The 21,702-nt window shown below is 34.2% G+C and overlaps 1 protein-coding gene across 7 annotated transcripts in view; it reads right to left on the bottom strand.

The window, feature by feature from the left end:
* pacrg (PARK2 co-regulated) overlaps positions 1 to 21,702 on the bottom strand; it is a 160,589-nt gene that overhangs the window by 122,225 nt on the left and 16,662 nt on the right. For all 7 annotated transcript variants that reach the window (XR_015512537.2, XR_015512538.2, XR_015512536.2 and 4 more), the window contains exon 2: positions 10,783 to 10,917. Coding sequence is in view for 4 of the 7 variants with exons in the window: in NM_001007398.4 (NP_001007399.2) it covers positions 10,783 to 10,917 (135 nt within the window). In the remaining 3 variants the exon portion in view is untranslated. The remainder of the gene's footprint in view (positions 1 to 10,782; positions 10,918 to 21,702) is intronic.

Below are 21,702 nucleotides of genomic sequence, written 5' to 3'. Positions count from 1 at the left end.
TCCATTCTCTGTATTTAAACAGGTGTACGCTCTGCCAGGTCTATAATGAGACTGCTTTCGGATTCCAAAGTGGACCATGGGATTAACTCCTGAGAGTAATGCTTCTCCTTGGACAGGTCATATAGCTGTCAAGAGAGGGTCTGTGCTCACATAAGGCACCACCCATTAAAATGCTAATGTGCAGATGGAGATAAAATAGAGGGGAAATAAAAACACCACACCTCAGCGCTATGTCTGCAGTGTTACAAACAGTAACACACACACGCATACAGGTCTTCTCCACCCCCTCTGCCTGGCATAATTCAATCAGGGGATTGAATGGATGAGATCGCTTACCCTCTCCATTTCCTGAAGCACTTGATCAGATTAATTGATTGTCCTCCCCCCTCCCCAGTCAGCCGCATGATAGCAGGAATCAAGTTTACATTGATGTTTTTTATGAAATGCTTCTTCGATTTTACACCCATGTCACATCTCCTGGCAAAAAATGACAACATAGGGCAAAAAAAACAAGAACAGATTGACTTTGAATAACTGAAAATAATGGGTGGGTGGATAGATGGAAGAATGGACAAATGGTCGAATGGATGGACGGACGGACGGATTGAGAACAGACTGACTGAATAGCTGAAAATAATGAATGGATGGATGGATGGATGGATGGATGGATGGATGGATGGATGGATGGATGGATGAATGGATGGATGGATGAATGGATGGATGGATGGATGGTTGGATGGTTGGATGGTTGGATGGATGGATGGATGGATGGATGGATGGATGGTTGGATGGTTGGATGGATGGTTGGATGGATGGTTGGATGGATGGATGGATGGATTGAGAACAGATTGACTGATTAGCTGAAAATAATAATTGGGTGGGTGGATGAATGGATGGATGGTCGGATGGATGGATTGAGAACAGATTGACTTTGAATAGCTGAAAATAATGGGTGGATGGATGGATAGATGGATGGATGGATGGATGGATTGAGAACAGATTGACTTTGAATAGCTGAAAATAATGGGTGGATGGATGGATAGATGGATGGATGGATGGATGGATGGATTGAGAACAGATTGACTTTGAATAGCTGAAAATAATGGGTGGGTGGATGGATGGAAAAATGGTCGGATGGAAGGACGGACGGACGGATTGAGAACAGATTGACTGAATAGCTGAAAATAATGAATGGATGGATGGATGGATGGATGGATGGATGGATGAATGGATGGATGGATGGATGGTTGGATGGTTGGATGGTTGGATGGATGGATGGATGGATGGATGGATGGATGGATGGATGGATGGATGGATGGTTGGATGGATGGATGGTTGGATAGATTGAGAACAGATTGACTGACTAGCTGAAAATAATAAATGGGTGGGTGGATGAATGGATGGATTGTCGGATGGATGGATTGAGAACAGATTGACTTTGAATAGCTGAAAATAATGGGTGGATGGATGGATAGATAGATGGATGGATGGATGGATTGAGAACAGATTGACTTTCAATAGCTGAAAATAATGGGTGGGTGGATGGATGGAAGAATGGTCGGATGGATGGACGGATGGACGGATTGAGAACAGATTGACTGAATAGCTGAAAATAATGAATGGATGGATGGATGGATGGATGGATGGATGGTTGAATGGTTGGATGGATGGATGGATGGATAGATTGAGAACAGATTGAATGACTAGCTGAAAGTAATAATTGGGTGGGTGGATGAATGGATGGATGGTCGATGGATGGATTGAGAACAGATTGACTTTGAATAGCGGAAAATAATGGGTGGATGAATGGATGAATGGATGGATGGATGGATGTATGGATGGATGATGGATGGATTCAGACAAGTGAATATTTATATGTAGTACTTATTCAGAAGAGTCTGTGATCTGAATATTATTTATGTATTAGGCAAATATGTAACTGTCCTATAAGCTAGTTAATTTTAATGAACCCCTCAAAAAGGATAAAAAATTTGAATGTGTGATTTACTGATTTTAATCAGCCTAATGATTCAATTGCTGATTAAATTGGTTCTTAACTTATTAAGTGAGTCCATCAAAAGCTCATCATTCTTCAACAAAATATATTTAAAAGTAACTGTTTCTGTTTGTTGATTTTGTTAATGAGTGATGGGATGTTGATGGTCTCGCTAAATTGGTTTGTTTATTTGATTGAGTATTTGGTTAAATTATTATACAAACAGGCCACTAAAGGAAAATGCATTTGTTATGCACCCAGACTTAACAATTAACAACAAAATCATAAATTTAATCAGCAATTGAATCATTAGGCTGAATTCATGAATTCCAAAACACTACTAGTTTAGAAAATCACTCAAAAAAAGGTGTTTTTAAAGTACTATTTTAGTGTTAGTGTTTTAAAGTGTTATGTATTGCTGCTTAATAACCAAATAATAGAGCACAAAATATTATTAAAAACAAGCAATAGTTCATTTCTCTTCAGATTTAAAATAAGTGATACATGTTTTTGCCATTTCAACTGAAAATGAAAATAAGAACAAATAACAATATATAAATTTGTCTAATGTAAATCTAAGATATATCAGCTATATTACAAAATAGTTTGGTATTTTTATTTTAAATTTTTTTTCTCTTTGGAGTAGAAATGTGTATATTCCATGCAAAACATAAAGCTGATCGGTCAAGTACTTGTCACGTGACATTATTTCAACTATGTGTGCCTGGAAAGTATGCGTGTTGATCCCAATATGTGCATGCAAGCCACTCGAATCCCATGAAACTAACAAACTTGCAAGTGCAAAAGACGCAATATGCACGGTCCTTAGTGAATAGCCTCAGCCATAGTTAATCCAGTGTGTGCGTATCAGCCTCGGTGTACAAGCTTGTAAATTGAAACTAGTGCACAGTTGGCATAACTTTACGTGATGAATTAAAGTGCAGTTAATGAAAGTTTAATCGTTGCATCCTTACATTGTACATTGTAGACTACAGTGTTCATCCATGTTTTTATTTCAGAACAGACTCCAACAGAGTCCCAAACCCAAAATCTCAAACACGAGGACTAAAAATCTTTTATATTGTCATGTAGCACAAGTATTTAAGCATGTTAACGAGAGAGCACGAGCACAACATCCGCCACGTAAACGATATAAACTAGTATAAAACTATTGCATACAAAACATGCGTAAATCGCGCTATGGACATGACAATAAAATCCCTACTGGTATCCCTACAGGCCTTTAGTCGCTGACATTATCTTCACAATGTAAAGTGAAAAATCAAATGGCGGATGGCTGCCTCTCACTCAAGGCTGTTTATTAGGCTAATGAGAGAGAGATTGTCACTAATAGGTGGGGCTTTTCCCTCTGATGATATCTACAAAGGGAGAATGTCAATCAAAGCTTGTGCTTCATCCCACTCCATTTTCGACCATGTTGAAATGTATTTTTGGTTAATGATATTTAACGTATGATATTTCTGTTCGAAAATAAAAAAAATCAAATCAAATCAAATCAAAGTGTTTCTGTAGACTGTTTTCATCAGGTGTGATTATAAAAAATAGAATTAATAATTTTTTATCCGCTTGTTAAGTGTGACGTCACGCGAAGCGGCTTCCGGGTCCAATCGCTCTATTCAACTGAATGGGGAGACTCATGAAATGGTAATAATAAACGTTTACAAAGCGATTTAAGGCTTTCGAAAATCACGATCGCAGTATATATGTCCATGCCTAATATCCGATGGCCAGAAAGTGATAAAATTTTTTTATAAATTGTTACATTTTTTATATTTGTTATGCAGCAAGCCCAGAGATTGTTGTAAACACTATGATTTTATATAAACTTAACTTTAATGTGTGACAGGAATAAAACGTGATCATAAACGAATGATTTCTTCACTCAAATGAATGGCGGTTTGGACCCGGAAACAGTATTAGATACGTGACAAACACGTCACCACTTAACAAGCGGATAGGCTGTCAATATTCATATGCTGTAGCGACACAACTGATTAAACAACTTATAAAAGTTATTTTTGCATAATAATGCCCCTTTAAGGACTTCATTCACAATCTCCTTCTTTTCAGTTGGCATTTAAAGATGAAAAATAGAATGCATGGACATGAGTTTGTTGGGGACAGCCAGATCGTTATCCCTATCAGTGACCAGGACATCAGATACCTCTCTCTCCTCCTCTCTCTCTCCTCCTCTCTCTCTCAATGGAGATCCCTGGAAAACACTTTGGAACACCATAAAATTGATGGACTGTTCAGATAGCAACAAGGCCATGTGCAAGAGATGCACACCACGCCAGAGAGAAAAAAGAGACCTCCTGCTTACTCTTATCAGTCTACCGCACATGTTCTTAACACACCACATGTCAAAGCTTTAACTGCCGAGACAGCACGAGAGAGAATTGTGAGGAGTCACAGAAAGAAACTAAAAATATCAGTCTCCTGCTTCACATCCCTGTGCATTCAAACGCTGCCCTTGACATTTAAACAGCGGCGTCTGTTCTCATATGTCAACACACACATACACCTCCTGTCAGAATACACACACATCTGACTGCTCACACATGAGGAAAAGTTCCAAACTCTATGTTGAAAGATGCAGATGAGCTAAGCAATAACTAGCTTGAAAGGCGCTTCTTTGAAAAGACCATGTTTATCGTGAAGTTGAAAGATCTGTAGGAGAGAAGAAGGGGAAACACTTTGAAACGCCTGCAGGAATGCACTGCTGCTCCCTGCTGCACGGAGAGGGGGATACACACTCAACACAGGAGATGATTACAAATATTGATTTAAGGCAAGACACTGGAGGTGAACAGGGTAAATGAATTAACTAATAGGTATTACCGTACTTCCCCAGTTGGTTAATTACATTAAGAATTGCAGATTTTTATTTGCATTACATGCTTTCTAAAAGGCTGATTTGCTTAATTAAATATGAGCTCATTTGCATACACTTCTAGCACAAAATATGAACACTGGATATAGTCAGATTCAAAAATCTTGTTTTATTTGACATACACTATTATTATTAGAGTCAATGGTTTATGTATTTGTTTTGGGTTTTGGTATTGGGAATGGTTTGGCTAATTCCTTTTCAGTGAGAACATGCACTCCATACAGAAAAGCCAACTGGCCCTGCCAGGGCTCGAACCAGCAACTCTCTTGCTGTGAGGTGACAGTGCTAACCACTGAGCCACTGTGTCGCCCAAATTTCCAAGTTCTGTAGAATAGAATGTTGTACGTAATTAGGTTAATTATTATCCCTCAGTAAAAACCAACAGTATTCATTCATTCATTTATTTTCTTGTCGGCTTAGTCCCTTTACTAATCCGGGGTTGCTACAGCGGAATGAACCGCCAACTTATCCAGCATGTTTTAATGCAGCGGTTGCGGATATATATATATATATATATATATATATATATATATATATATATATATATATATATATATATATATATATATATATATATATAATTAAAACTGTGAAGTTTGCAGTGAAGATTCATGGCACAGTGTTGGAGAAAACAAAAATTAATTTTGTGCAAACTTTAAAAATGTGCATTGTAATAGAAGACAAACTGAAAAAGTGTGAAAAACAAAATAAAAATAATGGTTAAGAATGTTGTTTTAAGAATTGTCTTAAAACAACAAGTACATGAAAAATGAATGTCATACCAATGGATGCACTTCTCAGCGCCGCAACATGGCACACACATGACAGTTGGAAGTATTGCACACCAGACGCGTACATTTGCATGTTATTTAATAAGAAACTATTCAGATGGCACTCTGTGGCACGACAAAAATATGAACAGTGTCCTGAGTCATAGTTGGGCGCCGCAGACACCAAAGTGGTGCATCCGGTGTGTGACCCCCTTAAAGCTATAATTCACCCAAAAATGAAAATTACCTCACCATTTACTCAATTTAATCTCCCTATATACCTTACATATTTTGTTTTTATGAAAACATTAATTTTCAAGTGCTCAATATATTTGAAAGAACACACAAATATTATTTTCATCTTTGTCCCAATTTATTTAATATTTGTCCCAAGGTAAATCTTTTTTTTTGATATCATGAATTGTTTATTCGTAAATATCATTGTTTAAAAACCAAAAAGTACCACATTTTATAATAAACATTTTACATTTTAAACAAACCATATTCTTTTGTTTCTTCATTATAAAATTAAGATATCTCCATGACCCTGACATGTTTACTTCATAAACCAAAAATGTAATGTAAAAACTTTCCAAGTATTGGCTCAGCTGCCAAAACCGACCTCCGTAGACTACAGCGAATAGTCTGGACTGCTGAACGAATCCCTGGCACTACCCTCCACATCATGGCATACTTCCTGTTTGAACTGTTACGGTCTGGTCGGCGCTTCAGAGCACCAAGCACAAAAACAGCCAGACACAGGAAAAGTTTCTTTCCTCAGGCCATACAGTTAAATATACCCGAACTGTGCAATAAATATTTGCAATACTTTCTCATGCGCACTTGTACACAGCACCTTATATCAATATACAATGCCATCCCGATTTCTTGACTAACTGCATCTCTGTTTAACCCTCTCAAGGCAGGCGTAGCTGATTTGCAACAGTTAAAAGCATAGACTTTGCCGGTTTCTAAAATGTAATTTGAGCCTGAAAGGGTTAATGTTTATCATATTTATTTTTTCCATATTTATTTTGTGTTGTCACTTGTCACTTTATGTACACTGGAAGCTTCTGTAGCCAAAACAAATTGCTTGTGTGTGAAGCACACTTGCAATAAAACTGATTCTGACTCTGATACATGCTCATATACAATTGGGCTATTCACATCACTAGGCATATGTACACTTTTTTTTATTAATTAATAGAGGCAGACTGTCATACCATCGACCCAGTAGCATTTCAAAAGTGTGGTGGTCTGATATCAAATGATTAACTAGCCAGATGAAAACAAGACTCTATTACTGCCTCCTCTTTCAGACAGATTGATCTGGTCACCTCATCTTGAACTACTGCCCCAAGGGTTTCTCAGCGCTAACACAGCTGCACCCAAACACTTCATGTAATAAACCAGACTTTCTTTCAAACACACATGCACCGCTGCCACTTACAATAGATCACTATATGCCTAATGAAACACTTACAAATGCTCTCAACACAAGTACGACCTCTAAGCGACCTCGAATCACAAGGGTCAATAAGGGCATGATTTTACTCAAGCATACGTGTGTTATATTAACGAACGAAGCCGCGTAAATACTGCGTGTGAAAAGCAGAATCAAATCAACAGTGGCATGCGAAGGAAAATCAATAAGCATTACAGATGCATTAGATGTGACAGCTACAATTTCATACACCGCTTCCTGTCGGCTCCCAGCAATTTCATAACAACACAAAGAAAAAGAGACATTATTTTTTCAAAAGCGTAGGAAAATTCATTTTGAAATTCGCTTTTAATAATTCATGCCAAGGCTTTCAGAGTGTTTCAACCTGAGATGAAGGAGAGAGAGGTGAGCGTGTGTTTATTGCAAGTTGTGTTTGGCAGGGGCTTTTCTGATCCCTCTGAATTAGTGCGCTCGCAGCAGGTTAACACTGATAATGCTACTCCCGACCTTCATGAAATAAACACTGTCTAACCTGCAGGCACACGGAGACCTGAAATAGTCTGCTATTAGGTCAACCGCAGATACAAGCTGTACATTGGACAAAACACACTGAGAAACCGCAGTGCAGAGGAGACAATGAGCAACACTCAGACTGATCAGCACTCCAAACATTTGTTCAAAGAATAATACTGTACTTACTGTATCTCTCTCTCTCACACACACACACACACACACAAACCTTTTTTTATCAAAGAGGTACTACACTGCAAAAAAAAAATGCTTTTTTTAACCTTTATTTAAAAGATTTTGTCTTGTTTCTAGTCCAAATATCAAAAAAATTATTCTTGATTTAAGAATTTTTAGATATTTGGAATAGAAACAAAAAAAAAAATCTAAGAAAAGCATTTATTGTAGTGTAGGGATAGGCATAAAAATGTATTTCTTTGTTATTATTTATTGAAGTGCAGTCAACACAATATTGAGTGTCATTACACACTGTAAAAAAATGTGCAAAACTTGCCAGAACTTTCATTTATTCAGTCATTTTCCTTCAGTTTAGTCTTTATTTCAGAGGTCACCACAGCGTAATGAACCAACAACTATTCCAGCATATGTTTTATGCAGCGGATGGCCCTCCTCTCGGAACCCAGTACTGGGAAACACCTATACACTCTCGCATTTACACACACACTCATACACTACAGCCAATTTGTTTATTCAATTGACCTATAGTGCATGCCTTAAGAATGTGGGGGAAGCTTCTTGCTATGAGGCGACAGTGCTAACCACTGAGCCACCGTGCCACCTTGCCAGAACTTTAATCTTTAAAATACAAAATTTCTAAAAGTATGATAAATTACTGTATTTAAATAACTTATACAATGTTATTACACCAGCATTTTAAAGTGCTGATGAAAAAGCAGGTGGTGAGCAGAAAAGAATGTAATGAATCTTAGCTTTTTAAACTTTCCCATTAAAATTACGGACATTTTTTACAGTTTAGCCTTTTTTGTACATTTAAATATACATTTTTTGAAAATTTTTCTAAAGAATATTCTGACTATTTATGGTAAGCTTCTGAAATAAAAGGCAAATATACCAAAAAAATTGGAGCTGTAATAATTAATAAAGGTGATTCAGCTAGAACTAAGTTTCGAGTTTGAATGCTAATGCAATTTCATTTTTCCTTTTTAATAGTTTTGCTAAATTGTCTGGTTTTCATTTTGTAGGGTATTGAACATATTCCTTTAAATACGAGACTTTGAAGACTGGTCTCATTCACTTACATGTATTTATAGACTTGAAAAGACAGCTTGTCTGCTGCTTTATGTTGCAAACTGGTATTTTATTATTATATGGCATTTTATTTTTATGTTTTGTCATGAGCACACTTGTTTGTAGAGCAAGTAGTTTGATCCTTTATTGTCATTCATTTTAGTCCTTCCTTCATCATAGGCAAATTAATCAGAAGTTCTAAAACAGAACACAGATTACAGAAAATCACTTACTTCTTTATTGCAGAATAAGGTCAAGAGATTCATGTGGTAATTTATTATTATTTTTAATTTATTTTTTTACAAATTTAACATGATGCTCCAACATACAGTGGAATGTGAAACAATGAGTGGGTATGAATACTTTTGCATGACACTGTATATGCATATTTTGCAATAAACCTAAAATATATTTTTTGATAGCTAAAACCCAAAACCTTCAAATGAATAGTTTCATATTTTTCTTTTGTTACTAATTCTCTTCTGTCCTTCAAAGTGCTTCATGGGATTGTATTTCATTACTTCATTATAGTGATAAAGTACATTTTGTCTTTTTGTGCAATTTCTAAATATTTTATTGTTTGTTATGTTGTAATTCACCAGTAGCTGGTTCTTGGAAGGCACTAATGCACTTGAATATGAGCGGTCACTACTGGAGTCTATTACTGCAATCTTGAAAAGTATTAAGTCATCTGGGTATATTTCATTTCATCATTTTTTAATACCGTGAATGTATTCGGATATACTACTCGGATCACATACTGTATTTCGTCTACTCAATAATATGAAAGTTGGCATATCTGGGTGTAAGATGTGTCTAAAGACATAAATAAGTCATGGTCAAGCTCAGTTCAGGTTTTAAAAAGGCTTTCTCAGTTTGATCAGTTTGATCCTTTTTAAAATAAACTAGGAAAAGTGTATCCAAATACACTTGCAAATACCCCATTGGTAAATTATTTGGCTTGTTTTAAGAAAAAAACCACTTAATTCTGAGATAATATTTCTTAAAACAAGACAATAGCTTTTGCTTGTCTAGAAAATGCTCCTTGAATTAAGAATTTTTAGATATTTGGACTACAAACAGTGGCATGGTTGCTCAGTGGTTAGCAGAGTCGCATCACGGCAAGAAGGTAACTAGTTGGAGTCCTGACTGGGCCAGTTGGTGTTTTTGTGTAGAGTTTGCATCTTCACATGGGTTTCCTCTGGGTGCTCTGGTTTCCCCCACAGTCCAAAGACATAGTCTATAGACCATTTTAAGGGATGTAAACAAAAACAATGCTCTCAATGTATTTCCTGTTTCTCATTTTTATTTCTACAGCTTTTGAGAGCTTCTCCAAAAGAGCCAGATATTGATAAATAATGTTACGATAGCAGTTTTAACATTTACAGTTATTAAATACTTAAATAACAAGCAGGAAATGTTCATGGGCCAATGACATGACCACATTGAAATGGTCTATAGGTGAATTGGATGAACTAAATTGGTCATAGTATATGAGAGTGTGTGTGAATGCAAGAATGTATGGCTATTTCACACTACTGGGTTGCGTCTGGAAGGGTATCCTCTGCATAAAACCTATGCAGTAATAGTTGGCGATTCATTTCCAATGTGGTAACCCCTGATAAATAAGGAACTAAGCTGAAAGAGAACGAATGAATGGACTAGAAACAAGACAAAAAAAATCAAAGCATAAAAAGCAATGCAATAGTTTGCATTGAAGTAGCTTGTGAAGTGAAGTTTGTTGTGTTCCTGAATTTTAAAAGTTATGTCTGACTATATCTAAACAGTTATATCTGAAATCGATGTACAAGTTATTAGTATGTAGTTGAGAGTTGCTATGTACACATAAAAAAAAAGAAGCAAAAGAGAAGTTTTTCTATACCTTCCATGCAATACGGTTGCCTTTGGAGTCATGTTCCAGTGCAATTGGAAAGTCTCCACGTTCATAAAACTTCCGGAAGGCTGTGGGTTTGGCTGGCCTCTCTCTGAAAGCCCCTGCAGCTGGAGGACCCACCACCTACAAGACATACAAAGAGAGAGAGAAAGCCTGTCAAATTCTGTCTCATCAGAGAGAATAGCAGTTCTAAAATCATCACAGAAAATGAAATGGTTTTGATCCTCTTTCATCCCAATGTAAATCTGCTTTCCCTCTGATGTGAGAGGAAGCATCTTTCGGTTTTTTTAGCGACACACTACAAACCATCAATTATTTACCACATCTGCCTCATATAATACAATCTATCAGATCACACAAAGTTCATATTAACGGCATAAATAACTGATGTGTTCGCCACAAACATACAAGATGCTTAAAATGTGTCGAGCTAAAGAAAATGAAATGAGAGTTGTTTATTGAGGAGCACAGTTGAAATCGCGACGGCCCCTGCAGTGAGAATGCAGCGGCCCGGGGCTTTGCTCCAGGCCTTGGCATTATATTCTGACTTCATATGAATAAAATCATGCAGTGAGTCACACAATGATGCTGTTTTGCTTAATTGCTATGGTTGTTCAAATTTAAATGAACGCATAAGGCTAATGGTTAACAAAGCAACTATGCTAATGTGTTTATACGAGAATCACGCTTTTGGCACATAAAATCATATCTTGAAACGCATCCCATATCTTTTCTGTGGGTATAAGCAAAGTTCATGTGCAGGAGTGAATTGAGTTATTGTTTAGTGCCTGTATGAAATACAGGAGTAATCTCTATTATACTAAATTTGCAGTCTTGCTGTGAACATGAATTATAGATGTCAACTGTTTGAAGTTAGCTTGGGCGGTGCAATATTATTTATTTTTCCCATATATTTTTTATCTGCAATAAAGCCATAACTGTTGTTTTAATGATGTGCAAGCTAATATCATTGATTATGTCATGTTCTTTGCAAGAAACAAACAAAAACATGACTTGCGAGTACAAAAGCATTCACTGGGTGATAAAGCAGTCTCTAGTGCAGTTAGTCACCCCATAGCTCAAGTTGTAAAAACAAAAACGGCTCTGCACTGAAAAAAAGATTCAGATTTACTAAATTATTTTAAGGTAAGTGTTTGCAAACAATGAATATGGGCTTAATTTTAACAAACAAATTAAATGAAGTAATGTTTAACTTTATTTGTTTGTTTAAATTCAGCACATATAAATTGTTTGCAAACAACTTTAAAAAAGTAAATCCTATGAATAATTTTTTTCAATGTGTCTGGGTGTTATTTTTAATATGTATAAATTTTTTTTAAGTATATAAGATGAGAGTGCTGTTTTGATTTTATACAATAGTAATAGACAAACTATTAGTTAATATAGCGTTACATTTTGAGATGTTCTTTTTTGTTTCACCATTAAAATGTTCCAAACTTTGCCAGAGAAGAACATCTGTGCATCTCATATCACTACTTAGGTGTTTTGTCTCTAATATGAATCTGTTTTTGAACAAATGAAAACAGTGAATAATTCAATGAATTATTTATAAAGATTGTAACTTGCCGTTTCTAAATTAATCAGCAATTTTGAATAAATCAATGATTCATTTAAATGAATGACTCAAAGAACTGTCTGTTTTAGTCATATTTATTTACCATCCAACACTTAAAAAATTATGTCAGCAAAATTGTTGTAAAAAATTTAAATATGTTGAATTTCAACAAAGAACTTAAATTTAGTAATGTTCAACTTAATTTGTTTGTTTAAATTCAGCCCAAATAAATAGTTTACAACCTCTTAACTTTAAAAAAATTTGTAAATCCAAGGAATCATCTTTGAATATTTTTTTTCAGTCAAGGCACTGCCACATAAAGGCATTCAGCAAAATACTCCTTGATCATTGTTACCCAAATTAATCTCCAAAATATCAAGAAGTTATTTTTTTTTATAAATAAATGATTATGTATGGTTTTTATGCCACAAAAAGGATGTATAAGATCAGAGAATCTATTCACAAAAAATATCAATGAATTGTTCTCACTTATCACATATACAGAAAATGTCAACATCTCTTTAATAACAAGTATAACTGGTTCAAAACAGCGACTGCAAAATCATGTCATGTGTCAGTTTCCAAATAATTTATTCATTAAAGTTGCAGTTAGTTCTTCTGTGTTTCACTGAAAATCACTAAACACTTTAAAAACATTAAGCAGAATCCAGAACCAAGCATTTAATAACTCTTCAGTACATGATCAAATAATTCATTTAGATGGCAGCAGAATGCTAACCCACAACATTCAGCTAGTGATGGACGGCCAAGAAGTAAATGTTCTCCACAAAGTGATGGTCAAGTGAGCACTTCCTGTGTGAAGGAAGACGATGACAGCTCAGTCCATTCTATCTGCTGCTGACCCGAGAACACACACACTCGTCTGGGGAGTGAGCTGTGAGTCCTCAGCCTTCCCTTTCTATGAAAGCTGTGTTTCAATCACTGGAAAGCGCTCTACCTCAGAGAGAGAGAGCAGCTCATTAATCCTCAGGCTGACTTCGCATTGGAGATGGTGTAATTCCATGAAGGTGATCAATCACCTGCCCAAGCTGAGGCCACATCTCTCTCGCTCTCTCTCTGGGCTCCTAAACTGCTTCTGAGAGCCTCTGATGGATGCTTGGTGAGAGGCTGCAGCTCTCTGCTCGCGCAGGTGAAACCCGCATTAACATTTCCACTCTCATGGGACACATTCCCCTGACAATATCATTCAATTTCTGATAATGTGTGTGTGCGTGTGCATGTGTGTGTGTGTGGCTTGTGACTCACCAGGTTTAGCCAAAAAAACAGAGGCTGCTCTGATAAGGTCAGACTGCACACAACCGCTGCAGGCAACTAAATTACCTCACTTTATTCATGGAGCATTCACCTCCACACTGCATACATACACCCAGCAATTCACAAACACACATGCAGAGTGGTGTAAATAAATTACTAATGCTCAAATTATTGTAATTGAGTAGTTTTTTTTTTTCTCAGGAGTTGTATATTTTACTAAGTAGAAAAAACAAAAAGTGTGCCTTTATTTATACAAATGTTTAATGCTATAGGGGTAGTTTTACTGCATTCTTTCCCCTAACAAGGAGTAAGTACTTTATATATTTGTTATTTCTTGTCTATGATGATTGCTTGACTAAGTAGTATTGGCCAATCAACATGGGATTCACAAATCGCAAACCGTCCTTGAGATGCAGACACTTACAATTGCAAAAAGTATGTATAATGCAAATACATTAAAAATGTCCAAGAAGATGCTAAATAGTACCAAGCAATACAAAGAGATTGTTTGGTCTGCTGAGAAGATGAAGGATACCTAGCGTATGATAAAATTGCCAAATGACCCTAAATAATACCTAAACTCACTACACAATGTTACATTTTCAAATAAATGCAAAAACTGCATGGGTTCTATCCGTGCTGCAATACTGCTGGACATTTGAAGCTTGTATGTCAAGGTTCAAAGTGCATAATCTAAGAATTAATATATCATCACAGTTAGATTTTTACCCCTTAGGTTAGGTTTCACAGATTTCACATGTGCTGTAATAGCATCAACCTGTCTGCTTATTATAGGTCCGTATTAGGATTGTACGATACTGGGAAAATATGCAATATTGTTGTCAAGTCTTGTGATAACAATATTTTTTACAAAACTATTCCTTAGAAATATGCTATTTTTATTATCTATGTTTTAAAACTATTTATTTATGTAAGGACATTAAAATAAACAGGTAAAATGTATATTTTTCCAGATCTAATCACATTTTTAAAATGGTGTAAAAGTGCAAAAAATTGTCTATAAATCCCTATTAATGATTGAAAACCTCAACAGATATTGTGACTCATTTTTTCTCGTCTTCACTTATTTTCAGCTCTGGGTTCACTTCTAGCCAATTGCAGAACAGCAACTACTAGAGAGGTGGGGATAAAGTTAGTAAGGCCCCATCTGATTGATCAAATTTATATAAACAACCAATCCATAGAACACACAAATTCTTGACGTAAAAAAAAACAATTAAGACACAACTGCGATACATATGTTGCATTATATATCATTGCGATAACAATAATATTTTAATATATTGTGTATCGTGAATACATTAACGTGACGTGTTCTCACATTAAATTAATCTCACATTCTCACATTTAAATTTATAGTGCATGAATAGCAAATAATTTAACTTAAAGTTAGAAAGTAGGGCTGAAATCAACATTCAGAACCTATAATCGATCTAATTTTCCCACGTCAATTTTTTCAATTACCTTCCCGACCGTGTGTGAGTCACATGATTGATACCTACGCATCGAATGAAACGGATATGGTCCAGTGCAGCCTTTGCGCATCCCATACACATCCCAATGTCGCATCCCCACGCATCTCTCAAAAAAATGTAACTACACGTCGCACGTTTGCACTACATTGACGATGATTGGATGTTGCGCAGAGATGCCTTGAGACGTCAAATTTTCCATTAGATTAAGATTATTACTTACATTCAAATATTTGTTTACAGAAGATGTAAGAAATACACCGTTTAAATATTATACACAGGATATGCAAAAGTATTTTATTTACTCTTATTTAATTTTATTTATTTAATATTAAAAACATTGAAATCAATAAATTTTGTTTCCAAAAGTAATTTATTTTCACTTTTTTATTAAAAAAATTGAATGTTCGTTTTAGGCAATGTGTGTTTTAATTTCAGTTCTTCAACGCTGATGTTCAATAAATAATTATAGATGGTGTGTGTTTTCAAAAAGAATTTTAAAATCAAGTAATGCACCTTTTATTCAAAAATCTCTGACTTGTAATATGTGAGCATATTTACTGTACAACACTTATCAGTAAACTATGGGAGCAAAAAATAAAAATAATTGTTCATTAATTGTAGTCGAGATTTTGATTTTAGGCCAAATCGCCCATTAACTTCTCCCTTGAGTACTTTTTAGAAGGGCTACATTTTACTTATAATTTGACTTTGCACTTTACTTTAATTTGCACTATGACAACTTCAGGTAGTGGCATTTTTACTTGAGTATGATTTTTCAGTACTCTTTCCACAACTGCAAATGCAAAACCTAAAGCAAAAGTCCCAGAGAAGTCACCAAGCACCAAACTATCAGATGACACAATGGCTTATCAATCCATTTAATATGATCAATAAAATCATAAAGGTCTTTCTCTCAGTATGCAAGTTTCTTTGCTAAATAATTATCCAATTTATACAAGACAGATGGATATTATATAACATTTACACTGCAAGTGTGAGGTTTTAAATGAGCACAACAGCCTTCTGTGATGGTGATAAAACTATGAAATAATATCCCTGTCTGGTTTATTTAGATAGAACATTTGGTTTAGGCTTTCAGCAGCCTGCAAAACAAACTCTTGTTCTAAGATGTGGGATTATAAAGTAAGAAATGCTTTCATTTAATTTTCATTAATTGATCAAAAGTAACCATGAAAAATTTATAATGTAATTAAAAAAACTTTGAAAGTTACAATTGGTTGTTTAGTAAACACTTTTCTCCAAAGCCAAGGATACAGTGATTCATCATAAAAAACTGCGAGAAGGTCTAATAATACAAAATCTTAGCTACTGATTACTAAATTAAAGCCAAAATAGATAGTGATTAAAAAAAGGATGCAGATTAGTATTGACAGGAGGATCGTTTCTGTTCTTTTGAACTCTATATTTATTTGCTCAAAAATATGAAACAGTTAATGTTAAATTGTATTAAGCATTGATAATAGGAATATTTTCTCTAGTTCTAATCATATTAGAAGGATCACTGGTAAAAAAAAAAAAATGCTGAGTTCAACAAAATTATCTCATGTTGTCCCAAAAGCTACAAATCGGTTAGTTTGACTTTTACAAATATAAGTTAACCGTAAAACAATTAAGTTGTCCCCCCCAAAAAACTCAAGAATTGTATTTATTTAGCTCATTTTAAATAAGTAGTTTAAAAAAGCAGCAAAAATATTTTTTTGAGTGAGTATACCAAAGACCATGTCACTTGTATAATTTTGAATGAGGAGAAGTGTAGTGGTCAATGGTGAATGAATCCCCGCATTTCTAGAACAAGAGCAAATCACCAAATGCTGATTTTTGTGATTCAAATGTTTAGAAACAAAACTTAAAAGACATTTGCTTTATTAGTGATTACAAATATGAAATTAAATATTAAGCTTGGCAAACAGTTTTGGAGAATTTGATGTTCCCCATACTGCCCGAGAGGTATTTCAAAGATGGCCACCAAGTGAAATGACTTGGCTTACAAGGACTTTAAGTATATTTAAGTATAATGGCTGCTAAAAATTCAACATTGTCATGATAAGAATAATGATAACAACGTTAGCGCACTGCTTTTTATGAATTCTGAAATTGATCTCTTCCCAAACTTAAAGGAATAGTTAACCCCATAGAATAGTTTTTTTTAAAAAACAGTAGTGCTTACAAAATATATGTCTTCCTTGTGTGTACAGTAACTTTCAATTTGCAACAAACAAAAGAATAGTTAATTCAAAAATAAAAATTCAGCCATGATTCACCCTTGGATTTGACCCAAACCAATTTTTTATTTATTTATTTATTTATTTATTTATTTATTTATTTATTTATTTATTTATTTATTTATTTATTTATTTATTTATTTATTTATTTATTTATTATTATTATTATTATTTTGTTCTGTTGAACAAAAAAAAGAAGATATATTTTTAAAAATGTTGGAAACCTGTAACCACTAATATCCATAGTAATAGAACAAACAAACACTATGAAAGTTAATTGTTACAGTTTTTCAACATTCTTCAAAATATCTTCTTTGATATTTTGATCAACAGAACAAATAAAGTCTGATTTGGAACAAGTCTAAAACTGTTCTAAACTAATGTAGCCTTTTACCAAATCTGTAATAGTAAGATTAGACTTCTGAGATTTTCTTCTCTTTTCTTCTCTATATGAAAAGTGCAAGTAAGAAAAAAATGAATTCAGGAGTAATGGAGCCTGAAAATGGGTTTGGAGGTTGATTTAACACTGATAGCCTGCTGAATTTCAGTGTTGTTGTATGAGTAGTAACTCCTGATTCTGATGACAAATGACAACACATATGCAAACATGCTACGCTCACTGTGGAGAACAAAATAGATTGAGGGATGAAACAAACATCAAGTATTCAATGATGAAAAAGTCAGAGATAGAAGGATGAAAAGAGGTACACAAAACTGATTTTCTATAAACCTTATAGCTCTGATACAAGACAGACGTCGAATAAATGAATTTCGACTCCGGCTAGGTTCAGTAAGGCAACTGTACAACAACACATCTTAGAGCCACACTATAGTTGATCTTACAGTACATACAGATCTCAAGCACTTCCAGAGCTCACAAATACAAGAAAGCAAAATCACAGTGAAAATATCCTCCTTTAACAACCCTCATCTGCATTTTTCAGCTTTCCCAGTAAAACTCTCCTCTATAATCTTATAATCCTATAAAAGCATCACCTTCACTCAGTTACAGCACAAAAACTTGAGGGAGTGAAGATGTTTTTTAGAGTTTAAATCCAAACAATTGCATGAGAAAAGAGCAATTAAAAAATGGCAACAAAATAAAGTTTGTTTTTGTCCATAAGTTAACCACCACCAGCAGTGAAATATAATGCTATAAACAATATAATTGGCCTAGATATTTTAAATGTAGAAATATTTTTATCTGTTATCTAAAATGATAATAAGCTTTTAGACTTGGATCAATCTGAATAACATCTTATCTGAACCTGAAGGGCATAAATCATTTTTTAAAATAAAATCTGACCCGAGACAGACCCAATAATATTGATGTGTGCAAAGCCTTCAACCCTGCAGTCGGCAAAGATACAGTATATTCATTTCACTTATTTATTTACTTATGCTTTATATTGTTGAATGTGGCTTTCTGACCACTGGATTTAAAAAATAAAGCTAAATGAAAATTAAATCGATAGCCTAATAAATAACAGATTTGCTACCACTGTTCAACCCTGTGTACCTCATCTTTAGATTCAAAAAATGTTTAAAAATAGCATCTGCACAAGGGCTGCACAATATATCGTTTGAGCATCAATATCGCATTTTGCCCTTCCGCAATTGTCACATCGCAAGATACAGTTGAAGTCACAATTTTTAGCCGCCTTGAATTTTTAAGCCCCCCTGATTATTTTTTTCTGTTTAACAAAGAAATTTTTTCAACACATTTCTAAATATAATAGTTTTATTAACTCATTTCAAATAACTGATTTATTTTATCTTTGCTATGATGACAGCACATAATATTTGACTAGATATTTTTCAAGACACTTCTATACAGCTTAAAGTGACATTTAAAGGTCACTTAAACTAGGTTAATTAGGTTAACTAGGCAGGTTAGGGTAATTAGGCAAGTTATTGTTTAAAGGTTGCTTGTTCTGTAGAAAATATAGCTTAAAGGGGCTCATAATTTTGTCCTTAAAATAGCTTTTAAAAAAATTTAAAACTGCTTTTATTCTAGCTGAAATAAATAAATAACACTTTCTCCAAAAGACAAAATATTATCAGACACACTATAAAACTTCCCTTGCTCTCTTAAACATCACTTGGAAATATTTAAAAAATAATTCAAAATTCAAAGGGGGCTAATATTACTGACTTCGACTGTATGTGTTGGTCCTCCAATGTGACTGCAATGGGCTCCCCAGTCTTTGGAGAGGAAGATGGTGGCACATCTCTGAGAGAATAAGTCGTCTTGCTTAACATTGTTTTATTCATTCCTAATCTGTCTTCTATACACTTGTTTTATTTCTTGTGATAAGCCTTCTATGCACTTTTATTACTCATTATTGAATATGGCTTTTAAATATCATTGTTATTATTAGTATAATCATTACTGATATCAGCTGTATGTCCCACCAATAAACAGTTGTAATGCTTGATTGGTATGGTGTACGGACCATTTATTGGTACTTTCTCTTGTTGATTAGCATCACAATTGTCTCACTTACAGTAAGTAAATACACACCATATTAAAACATATTTGGTATGCTGAAACATTTTAGAAACTAATAATTTGGCACACTTAAACACAATGTTACATGCATTTCCCAAGAATGAAAACAAGAATGCACTAAAATGCTGAAATGTCAATCACTCATCACTCAATGATGATCACTCTAACCTCATAATTGAATGTACAGCATGAGTGTAATATTTCCATTAACATTATGGGTCTAATCGATTCCATTTGAAAAAATAACATTTATTTTAAATTGCAGACTCGGACCTTGAGTTTTTGAATTCAAGCTGACCTGTAGAGATCTCAATTTTTATTGAAATGTAAATGAATGTAATTTCACATATTAATGTAAACTTCACCCTCAGCAGCATGCAAGTAAAACGAAAATAAAAATGTGTTAATAAAAATCAGTTTCCGCATTTCTTTGAATGTAGTATAGTGGATGAATAAGATTAAATGAATTAGTGGATATTTCATCACCTTGGAATTGTAAGGTTCTATCTGCGTTCTGAATAATTTTGAGATCTTGAGCTTTAAAGTTTTTGCATTCCATATAGCAAAAACTATGTGTGTAACAGTTCTCTTTCCTGCATTGACATGACAGAGACCCTAAATGTACTCTAAATGTAAATTATCAAAATTCTCTTACATTTGCAAGTTGTGGTAAAAAAAAAAAAAAACAGGGCTAAGATAGAACCTGCTAGATCATTAATTGAAGCATTACTTATCAAGAAATACAAGAAATCTTTCTTTTACAAAAAGAAAAACATTGGTGTTGTAGCAATACGTTCATGCTTGAAAAAGTAAATGTTTTGCTTTCTGTAACAATTAATGTTTTAGGAGGAATATTTTTTTTTTTCAAATTAAGAATACAAGGCTGAAAGCAAATATTTTATTCAGTGCAGCTATTAATTTGTAAGTAATTAATATAACAGTATTTGTCAAATTTTATGCTTTATATGAACTATTGAATATTATTTTGTTGCATTATATGCCCCATGAAATAAAGACTTTATATCAAATTTGAAAACTTTAAAAGAAAACAGACAATTAGCAAATAGGTTTAATAAACAATAAAAAATGTTTCACTGACTATATATACACAAATACAAATATTTCACATTTACTATATTACATTTTTTAATAACTGTTTTTTTTTTTCAAAAATGTAAAATGTAACATTTCATCTCAATGTCAAAAAATGCTTCTAAGTCATCACTTTTAAACACCTCTTTTCAGTTTCAGGTTTCTTCTAAATTCTGTGTGACACGGCATAATTTAGTCGCCTCAGATTTTGTCTTTCTTTGTGGTTTTTCTGCTGTCAGTGTAGCAGTGTAGATTGGTTCACATGCTTGCATTCAAAATGCTGATTGGCTCACAGAAAGAATCTTATAGAGCTAAGATAGAGTTTGACATTGTAGATAAAACCTTTTTTGTTTTTTAAATGAAAAGTCTTAAAATGTAAACAACTTATAAAAAAAGATCAGAATATGTGAATTAAGAATATGTGAATAACTTAATTTTGACAAAAAATGTCAGATAGAACCTTAGAAATCTAAGGTGACAATTTGTTTATGTATGATACTACTGTATACAAGCAAATATATTATGTGACTAAAGACTGCATCTAGCTCTTTGTGTCCTACACAGAGGCACACACACGCACACCCACACTCACTTCTGGTCACTGCTGGGTTTTGCTTAGCCAGCTCAATGAATCAAGCACATTGATCAGTCTTGTCACACATACATTTACTGCAATGATCAGTAATCAGACGTCCATCTATTCTGGACAGACCA

This window comes from Danio rerio, chromosome 17 (genome assembly GCF_052040795.2).
Source record: "Danio rerio strain M-AB ecotype USA chromosome 17, GRCz13ab, whole genome shotgun sequence".
Classification (NCBI taxonomy): Eukaryota; Metazoa; Chordata; class Actinopteri; order Cypriniformes; family Danionidae; genus Danio; species Danio rerio.
The sequence above is the reverse complement of the archived record's forward strand: the minus strand, read 5'-3'. Positions and strand labels throughout refer to the sequence as shown.